Raw genomic sequence first — 10,367 nt, 5'->3', positions numbered from 1 at the left:
TCAGGCTGGATTTGAACTCCTGGGTTCAGGCGACCCTCTGGCCTCAGCCTCTCAAGAAGCTTGCGACTACAAAGACATGCCATTACACCCAGCTAAATTCCTGGTAAAGGAAGCGTCCCCTAACCACTTGTGTGTTCTCTGACCTCCAACGACTCAAGATCACAGAGCTAGAAGTATTATAAGACGTTGTGTATTATACACCCTGCATCCTAACAAGCCCAGAAAAGGCAAGTTGCTTGCCCAAGGCCACACAGCTGACATGTCAGTCCAAAGTCCACTGTTATATGTAATTTTCTAAAACTTCCAGTGTTTCTAACTATAGACCTCTTCACACTGTTCTTGCCCATTTTTTTGGTTTCTTGCCCATTTTTTTGGTTTTGACTCTGTTAGGGCATAACCTATAATTCTGCATGCCCCATAGCATCAGGAACAGAGCTGGGCAAACAGAAAAAGTACCTGTTGCTGGCGACAAGTCTTGGGATTGCTCTGGCTTCCCTTTCTACCTTCTTGAGAGTCGGGTCAGACAGACTCCTCTTGCTTTCTAACTGGCCTGATGCTTGATTTATTGTGGAGGCAAGGTAGACAGAGCAGGCCTCATCAGCCCCTGCATGGAGGGCAAAGGAAAGGAGGACCTGAGCAGCCAGCAAATGGCACCTCTGGGAGATGCCCACGGACAGGATCACCAGACACCTGGTCTGGGTGGTTTCCCAAGACTGGAAGGGATCCGGCCAGCTACATCTTTACTTCAGGCCCAAGTCCTGGGTGGGAAGCAATCGGGATGAACGGCCTTCCTTCTCTCTTACCTGCCCACCCACCACTGGACGGAGGCCCCAGTCAGGAGCAGGCCCCTGGGAAGCAGGAGGTGTTGGTCCAGAGAAGCGGTATGCAGCAGAGGCAGCAGCCCTTACCTGGCCAGCTCTAGCTGAGGGGTCAGACAGGTCTGTAGGACCACAGCACCAGAGTCACTGCCTGGGAACCTGGGCCTGGCTCAGTTAGGTGTCCCCACATCCCAGTGCCAACCCCCTCCTCCATGGAAACAAACAGAGAGGAGCCTGTGAGGGGCAAGTCATCATTTTAATGACGTAGATCTTTGGTGTTTCCCTCGTGAGCAGACTGTCCCCTCTCCTCCCACCACAATGTTTCTATGATGAGTTACAAACAGAAAGAAAATCACATTTTCATACTAAAAACAAAATGATCAGAGCCTTGATTTCTCCACTAGAAACTACACATACAGTTCAAGATTCCACATGCAACACCTTAAATCACAGACCAAGACCTCACATTCTGACCTGGCGTCTCCTCCCCTTCCCCAGCCTTGGGCGGGCTCTGGCCTAGGCTCAGGTAATACTGACACCCACAGGTGCTGCTCTGAGGGCCCTAGGGGGAGGAGGAGCCCGGTGGACAGGCCCTGGGGGCGGGCCAGCCTACACCCCGCACTCCTGAGTGAGGACCTGCCCCGTCCCTCGACCCCCTCTTGTGTCAGACAAGCAGGCCACCTCCTTCACCCCACAGTAGTCCTCGTTGGGAATGTGGGTAGTCCCTGTTCTCAGGAGTCTGGGAGCTTGGCCCCAGCCCTGACTGCAGTTCTGAGGGGCAATATGATGCAGCGAGGCTGCAACCCTGGAAGGCTCAGAGTTGGAGGTGGTTCCTGAGGGCCCGGCCGCTGGTGGCTCTGACCACCTGACTGGCGGGCAGCACAAAACTGCCCCACTGGCCTCTGTCCAGGATTACGTGGCCCAGATCTGGAAGACTGTTCACTCTTCTGGGGCTCTCTGGCCAGGGCTGCGTCCCTTGAGCCCATGTTTCTTGGAGAAAGAGGGTTTGTGGCAGAGATGCCCACTTGCTCCTCCATTCACAGTCAGCCCAACAGGATGGCTCTCTGGGCTCCGGATCCTGGAAGGTTCTAGTCCCTCGAGACTGCCTTGTGCCCTCTGCCTCAACTCCTCTGCACACCCCCCCCCAACTCCTCTGTTCCCTGATGCAGCCAGAAGCTCTTCCTCGCACACAGTTCCCAGTCAGCTGTGAGGTCCGGTTTCTGCTCGGCGGTTCGAGGGGAGGCACCAGGGCACACACGTGTCTCTACCTGTCCCGTGGCTCCCCACTGGGGCCTGCAGCTTCCCCCCTGCTGCTGCCACCTCCATCAGGAAGGTGGCTGTTATTGGTCAGGTCGCAGTGCAGGGTTGGTCCCTCAGTGCTGGGAAGGGGCACAGGCACAGGGACAGGGGAGGAAGAGGGCAGGGCTGCCTGGGGCGACTCCCACCCAGGGATGCCAGGCTGGTCCCATGAGGCTGTCCGGGGGCTTAGGCCTCGCTCTGCCAGCTGCCCAGGCTCCGGGAGCAGTCCCCGAGAGGTGGAGGGCTGGGGCGAGGGGGCGCGGGCAGCCCCGGGCTCAGTGCCCGTCTGAGAGCTGCGGTGGATGCGGTGGCTGACGATGATGTTGTTCCCGAAGCCGCCCATGGAGGCCATGGTGGTGCTCTGCTCCCGCTGCACCACGGCCGTCATGCCCCCCTCGGCCATCAGCCTCTGGATCCTGCTGAGGGCATCCTCCCCACTCACGCCGAACTCGGAGCCCTCACCTGGAAGGCACGAAGCAGAAGAGAGGGAATCAGCTCCACGCCGGGGCCTCTGAGTTACGCACGCAGCCAACCACTAGTAAGGGCTGGAAGTTTCGAGACTAAAAGCAGGAGAAAGAGGCCCAACTCTGTCACTGTGAAAACCCCCCAAATGACCACAGTTCACGCTTCTGTTCACTGGTAGGGAAACTCAGCCAGTTAAGAGGCAGAGCCGGACCAGAAGGCAAGTGGTTAGCTATAATTAGCCCGCTCAGAACCAGCAGCAAGGCAGTCTGAAGCATGGCTGGAGAGGGGAGTTCCACACAGCTGGCTGTGTCGGCCTTTGCCCTGTCTTGGGTAACTTAGACCTAGGGCTGGGATGGAGAGAGAGGACACCCTATGGGTGTGGCAAAAGGCAAGCATGCCGCTCCACTTGCTTCACACTGTCTTCTTTCAGTGGTGTTCTGCTTGTTACTTCCTCAAAGTCTGCAAGGAAGCCTGGAGTGTGAGCTGCTCCCAGAACTGTCTCCTCCTCTTCTTCTCCTCAGCCTCCCCAAATTATTCCCTGGTATGGCTCCCCTGGAGTTGGATGCCCGAGGCCACCTTTCCCTGTCGAGAGTCAACAGCCCAGCCCAGGCCCAAGTCTTCAGCCTGTAGCTCTAGGGAGGCAGAGAGGCTGTTGTTCCCCCTAAAGTCCTGGAGCATTCCCTTGTGGGGGGACCAACAAGACGTAAGTTCAAATCTCAGCTCTGCCACTCACTACCTGGGTGACTGTGAAAAGTCCCTTAACATCCACACTGTATAGTGCTGAGCAGAGGAAACATAACGCACACGCCCGGTGCTGGGTCAGTGGTAGCTGCAGTGATCAACTTTGGGTCTGGGCAGTGGAGCTCTGTCCCGAGGGATGTCCCCCCAGCCTGCTGCTCAGCTCTGGGAAGGTGAGAACAAGGGCAAGCCCAGGGCAGCTATGGCCAGGGTTCCCAGGCTGCCAGGGATGGCTCCACTGAGCTTTGTTTCCCATGGCTACCTGCTGGCCAGTTTGGGGGGTTTTGATGGCGGGTTTTCTTTTTGGGGTACTTGTCACAGCTACTTTCCCAAGACTTTCTGTTCCTCAGCCCTGTCCAGGCTCTTCTCTCTGCTTGCCTCGCCAGGGCTAGCTTCCGGGCCAGCCAGCTTCACAGCTTGGTGGCGTCTGAGGCACCACTGGATCTCTCTCCCTTGTTGCTCGCGCTTGGCAGCCTCACGCTACTCATTCTTCCCCAGGTCCTAAACAGTTTTTCTCAGCATTAAGCAGTGGGGGTTCCACCGGGGCTTCGGCTTATGTCCCACTCTTGCTTTTCTTGAGGTCCCCTGGTAAGTGCTGCACCCCACTTCCTCCTGGGCAGCTTGGCTCCAGCTCCCAGGGCAGAAGGAAGGAAAACCTGAGGGGCTCTCAGAGTACTGGGTCAGCCCTGCCTTCTCTCAGGGGAAGAACCTTCTAGCAGTGGGGCAGAGGGTAGAGGAAGGGTCAGCCCAGGGCCTCAGTGCCAGCACAACTTCTGCCCTGAGAGCCACAGGGCTGCCTGAGGTGGCCCCTGGGGACCTCCTTGTGCTCCCTGCAGCCCCACTGCTTTCCAAGAACTCTGAGCAATGAACATCTCCCAGCCTGGTCTGGGATGTGCAGTGGGCTGGCCCGAGGCCTGCTGGCACTGGAGCTCATTGTGCTGGGCTCTGCACCTGGTGAACCATCAGCTCTTCTCAGGTAGGTCCCTTCTAGGGGCAGAACAGGCGGCCTCAGGCAGCCCTCGAGAGCCTCGTTGGGCTTCCTGGGCTCTGGAGGAGGCCCTGCTGCCAGCACAGTCTATCCTCCTGTCACCTTCCGCTGCTTGCCTATGGCTCCAGCCCTGGCCACCTCTCCCCACGAGAAGGCGTGTGGCTGTGTGTCCTAACTGGTCTCCTTGCCTCCAGTCTCCTCCCTTTCCATTCAGTCTCTGTGCTGCTGCTGCTAACATTCCCATTAAGCTCTGATGACCTGAGCTCTGGTTGAGTCTGTACCTGGTTCAGAACCCAGCAGCTCCAACAGCCCTCCAAGTAGACAGAACTCTATTCCATGACATTGGAGGGTGTCTGGCCAGGCCCTTGTCACCTTCCTGGCCTTCCTGCCCTGCCCACACCCCCATATGTACCCCAAAACCTTTAGGGCAGACTCAGCACTGTTCCATGTGGGCCTGCCCGTGCCCCTGCACTTGCGCAGACGGGCACCGTGTGTCTGCCCTGCTTTTGGCCCCATCTGCTCATTTACCCAGTCATCCCTGGCCCCAGCTGGAAGGGGCTGCGTCTTTTTCAAGACCCTGCCATGCCCCGCACCGCTCTGTGGCTGTGGTGTCTGTCTCGGGGCTGTAAGTTCCTGAAGGTCTTGGACTCACTTCTGTTCAGCTTTGAGCACAGCATCGAACATGGCCTTGCACTTGGTGTGTATTTCTCAAATATATGTATGGGTGAATAAAAGGACTCGCAGGCTGCTTGCAGGCGCTTCAGACTTCAGGCAACTTTGAAAACGGGTCGCATGCTACCTCCTGCTGTGGGAGAAGCATTTCTATGTCTAGTTCTTTCTACACTTGCTCTTTGAGGGAAGAGGCATAATGGCTTCGTTTCTGCACGTAATTCCCTCTGCAATACCAGGCACAGAGTAAGTGCTCAAAAAAGAATGAATGGAAGATTTAAAAATGTATACATGAATGGTTTCCCCAGGGCTGGGTGTGGATAGCTTCAGCCTACAGAGGTAAGAGCTGCACTTTGCTCCTGGGAACTCTAAGCCAAGGCTAAGAGCCACTGAGGGAAGCTAGTAAATTCTTCAAGAGTTTTTTCCACTTGGGCAGGAGGGAAATGGCGGCCACGGCCAAGGACCCAGAAGCTGTGGTGGCCACAGGAGTTAATCCTACTGTTTCCTCCCCTGTAGCAAAAGCATTTCTTTTGTCTTTGACCAACAGAAAATGGATTTAGTGTTGACATGAGATCTTTTCCTCAGCAAGTTATAAGGTACATTCTGGATACAGAGGCCAGCGTAGAATCAGCAACTTCCCACCATGCCCTGTATGTGTATTTTATTTTGAGTCAGGGTCTCATGCTGTCACCCAGATAGTGGCACGATCCTGGCTCACCACAGTCTCAGCCTCCGGGGCTCAGGCGATCCCTCCACTCAGCATCCCGAGTGGCTGCGACCACAGGCATGTGCCACCATGTCTGGCCCATTTTAAATTTTTTGTAGAAACAACGTCTCGCTATGTGGCTCGGCTGATCTTGAACTCCTTGGCTTAAGGAATTCTTCTGCCTCAACCTCCCAAAGTGCTGGGATCATAGGCATGAGCCATCATGCCTAGCCCTGCAACTACATTTAATGCTAGGGGTTTCATTGCCCAGAAGAGCAGAAGAGGAGCCAAGGTTCAGAGACTCAAAGGAGGAGCTGCCCTTCCTGATTCCAGGGTACTGGTCTTCCAGCCTTTCACTTCACATTTAGGCCCAGACAACCTTTGTTACAGGTCAGAGAGCCATGGTGCTTTCCAAACAGTGTGGCACAGCCAGGCCAGGAGCAGGGCCTTTCCACAGCTCAATCTATCCATCCACCACACTTTCTGAAGGCTTATTGTATGTACCAGTGCTGGGAGCAACCGTGAGGCCAGGAAGTGCTTCTTCCCCTTTCTGAGCTACCCTCTTGGCCAGCAGGGTCTGAAGCTTGCTACAGGGTCAAGCACCAGCTTGATGCTTGATGCTTTGATGCTTACTTGATTGCCTGGAGGTCAAACTCTTTTGTTAAAGCTGAACATACAAAAAAGCCGACACCTGCAAATCACCCCTGTAGAGGGCTCTTCTTGGAAGCCTTGGAAAGAGTCGAATGGCTCTTAATCAAATTTTTATAGAACAAGTAAATGAGAAGTAGCCTGGGAACTCTGGTGCTAGCTGACAGAAAAGGGCCAGGCAGGGCAGTCCAAAAACAGCGATGACTGCTAGCTGAACAGGTTTCCCACATTAATCAAGTTGAGCCCCTGCAGGTGGCATCCCCCTTGTAGCTGAGTCCAGAGGATGCCTAGAAGAAAAGTTAACTTCCCAGGCTTTTGCTTTCCATGATTCTGCAGATATGGCCACCAGTTTTGTCAGTACGAGGAGAGGACTCTGTGCCTGCCTCTGGATGGAGAATTTGGGCACAAACAGAGCCCTGATCACTGGTCTTTCGTATAAGGACTCTAGCAGAACAGTGGGGCAAGCACCTCAGAACAAGGCTCCTGGCCCTAGGAGGGACAGGGCCAGGCAGTGACACCTATCCGTCAAATCCCCAAACTCTCCAGCCCACACCACCCCTCCCCTGACTGCTGCCTGAAAGGGGCATGATGCAGGAACAGCTGAAGGTCCAGCAATCCAGGCAGAGTTCACAGGCCACGGGCAGAAGCAGCAGCTGCCGGCCCTATTCTGCTGCTGCTTCTGTTGACCATAACTTTGGCTTGGAACAGCAAACAGCACACCTTCCACTGCCTGCTTTGCTTCGTGGGAGGGAGGGGGCAGAGAACAGGTGGCCTCCTGAAACTGGGAAAGAGCTCCCTCCCTTCTGCCCACTCTCTGCCCTTAAGCCCCAAACAGGAAGAAAAGAACTTATAATTGACTGGAGGCCAGAGAATGAGCCAGATGCTAACCAAAAAAACAGCAAGAGAATTCCTTAGGAGGTGGAACACTAGCTGGCAGCTCCTGTTCCCAGAGCCCTGGACTTCACCTTCAGGCTAGAGGCCTTGCTCGCAGCTGGGACCCCTGGCCCTCTCCCATCATCGAGCCTCAGTTCTCAGTATGCACTGGAAATGCCATGAACACAAACCTGCTAGTGGTCCTCTGTGTATAGTGACATGTTTTTGAACTTGGTGCCTCTGCATATGCTGAGATGTCTCATCTCCAGGAATGCCTCCCTGCCACCCCACTTTGTCTGACTAACTCCTACTCAACCTTGAAGACTCAGCTCAGGGCCACCTCCTCCAGAAGTCTATCCTGAGCCCCACGCTGGGCACGGCCCCTCTTCTTGGTGCTCCTGAGGTCCTTGTCACACTAAAGCAATTACGGGCTTAGGTGTCTGTTTTCCTCTCTAGGCCCTGCAGAAGGAAGGAGACTTACTTATCTGTACAGCCTAAGCAGCTGACACATGATCAGGAAATGGCCATGAAATCAAACCAGAGGGGCCTAAGACTACAGCCCACCTCTCCAAATCCCTCCAAAGAAAAGGAGTTCTAGCCGGGCTCGGTGGCTCAGCCTGTAATCCCGCGCCTTTGGGAGGCTGAGGTGAGTGGATTGCCTGAGCCCACGGGTTCGAGACCCGCCTGGGCAACTTGGCGAGACGTCTCTACAATAAATCAAAAATCAGCCGGGCGTGGTAGCGCGCTTGTAATTCCAGCTACTCGGAAGGCTGAGGCGGAAGGATCGCTGGAGCCCAGTGGGTTGAGGCTGCGGTGGCCAGAAGTGGCCACTGCACTCCAGTCTGGGCGACAGAGTGAAATGCCAACTCAAAAAAGAAAAAAAAAGAAAAGGAGTTCTCTTGCCGTTTTCTTGGTTAGCATCTGGCCCGTTCTCTGGCCTCTAGTCAATTATGTTTTTTTCTTCCTGTTCGGGGTTTGGGGGGCAAAGAATCGGCAGGAGAATAGGAGCTCTTTCCCATTTCAGGAGCTGGGACCTGTTCCCTGCCCCTTGGGTAGTCCACGTTCTATCCAAATTCACCAGTGGCTCCCAGAGGCTGCCTGTCTGCTGAGAGAAGACTGGCCAGCTGGCTCACTGGAGAAGCCTGTGGTGGCTCCCTGCTACCTGGCTCTCAGGCTTCCTGGACCAGGCCTGGTGGACTCCAAGGTGGCACAGAGTCCATGGAAACCTCCAGAACCAGACCCAGAGGCTTCCACTGCCTCTCCCATGGAGGCACAAAGCTGCCACTGACAGCTCCTGCCAGTCCTACAGCTGCTCACATCCCTACCGAAGGGGCTTCTTTCTACTCAGCAAAGAGTCATGGGTCTTGGATACAAGAGGTGGGCTGGGTCATAGACCAAAAAGGGACTTAACTTTGAAAATGTTCACTTCATGGCAGTGAGAGGAACAGTACCCTGCAGCGGCTGCAGTGTAAAAGCTGTTCCCTGGGGGTAACAGACACATTTGCTGCTTTTTGCCTAATGTACACTGTGGCTTCTCCTTCCACGGTCTCTTTGGGCAAATGGCTCAACACAGACTTTGAAATCGTGCCTGGAGGCTGCCTTGTTTGGAGCTAGGACCAGCAAGGGGGCTGAGTAGGGGTGAGGACAGCAACGGAGTGAGAACAGCCTGTTTAACACAGCTGCTGAGGATGCCTAAGTGGCTGAGCTCGACTGCTGGGAAGTGCTAATTGGTTCTTAAAAGTGTGAGGCTGGCACAGAAAGCCAGGGCCGAGGCTGGCCGAGCCTCACCTGAAATAGGTGAGAGTAAGGCTGATGGCATGCCAGGCTGCAGTCAAAATGGCAACAAACCCCCGGTGTGACAGGAGAGTGAGAGGGCCTCACCTGTGGGAGTCCCAAATCTGCGACGCTAGCAGGGGGAGGCCAAGCTGTCCTGTGGGTTGGCCCGGGGAGCCCAAGGCCTGGGGTGCAGTGCTCTTGCAGCAGCAAGTCTCTCTGTGTCCCTTCGATACAGGCTATGTTCTGTACTCTCTTATAGAAACAGCCTGGGTCCTCAGTGTCAGAGGAGGGGGAGAAGAGAGGGGGAAACAGCCTGGGTCCTCCAAGTCAGAGGAGAGGGAGGTTAGGGTAAATGGTGAAGGCTGAACAAAGCTGCAAGAGCTGCTCAGCTTACTGGAAACAGTGATTGGCTCAGGGAAACGATGTCCCTGCCTGAGGAGGTTCTTTTTTTTTTGAGCTGGAGTCTCACTCTTGTCGCCCAGGCTGGTGTGCAGTGGTATGCTCACGGCCACCACAGGCTCGACCTGCTGAGCCATCCTTCTGCCTCAACATTCCAAATAGAAAGAACCACAGACACATGCCATCATGCCCAGCTAGTTTTTTTTTTTTTGAGTTGGAGTCTCACTCTGTCACCCAGGCTGGAGTGCAGTGGCATGTTCCTGGCCACTGGAGCCTCGACCTGCTGGGCTCCAGCGATTCTGCCACCTCAGCCTTCCAAGTAGCTGGAACTACAGGCATGAGCTACCATGCCTGGCTTATTTTTTAATTTTTATTGTAGAGATGAGGTCTCGCCAAGTTGCCCAGGTTGGTTTCTTACCCACAGGCTCAGGCAATCCACTTGCCTTGGCCTCCCAAAGTGCTGGGATTACAGGCTGAACCACCGTGTCCAGCACCAAGGAGGCTCTGAATGGCACCAGGTGGGCATTGCCCAGACACAAGCAGGTGCTCATCCTGACTGGGGAGTGGCACTCACACAGCACCACCTGCCACATGGAGAGGCCAGGAGCCTTAGGCCGCCTCTCCCAGGAAGGGCCCATCCCCCAGGCAGACCTCCCCTCTAGCCTCACATGGCTCCTACCTTCACCAGGACCTGAGGCTGCTGTCCCTGGCTCCTGTACCTCCCTCTCCGTCTGGGTCTCGGCATTCTGCAGCTGAAGGGCCAGTGTCTGGGTGCCCTGAGATGTCACTGAGGTGGCAGGGTTCCGGGGCTGCAGGCCAATTGCATTCATCAGACCCATGTCTCTGTCTGTCCTCCATGTGGCTCTGCTAGTTCTAGGAGAGAAAGGCAGACTGAAGTCAGGTGGGGCTTGGGACAGCGCCCCTCACAGAGCTCTGTGGGCACTATGCCAATCTTCAGGGCACAGCACAGGCCAGGGCCTGTAGGCTG

At 55.3% G+C, this 10,367-nt stretch overlaps 1 protein-coding gene across 1 annotated transcript in view; it reads right to left on the bottom strand.

Moving 5' to 3' along the window:
* Positions 1-1,966: 1,966 nt before the first annotated feature.
* The window catches only part of AMBRA1 (autophagy and beclin 1 regulator 1), a 203,444-nt gene continuing 195,043 nt past the window's right edge, over positions 1,967-10,367 (bottom strand). The window contains exons 17-18 of the mRNA XM_021716181.1: positions 10,059-10,252; positions 1,967-2,579 (exon numbers count right to left, since the gene is read on the bottom strand). Coding sequence (XP_021571856.1) covers positions 2,083-2,579; positions 10,059-10,252 — 691 coding nt within the window. The 3' untranslated portion in view covers positions 1,967-2,082. The remainder of the gene's footprint in view (positions 2,580-10,058; positions 10,253-10,367) is intronic.

Source organism: Carlito syrichta, unplaced genomic scaffold (assembly GCF_000164805.1).
Source record: "Carlito syrichta isolate Samal-C Ts95f unplaced genomic scaffold, Tarsius_syrichta-2.0.1 Scaffold308253, whole genome shotgun sequence".
In the NCBI taxonomy this organism is placed as follows: domain Eukaryota; kingdom Metazoa; phylum Chordata; class Mammalia; order Primates; family Tarsiidae; genus Carlito; species Carlito syrichta.
The sequence above is the reverse complement of the archived record's forward strand: the minus strand, read 5'-3'. Positions and strand labels throughout refer to the sequence as shown.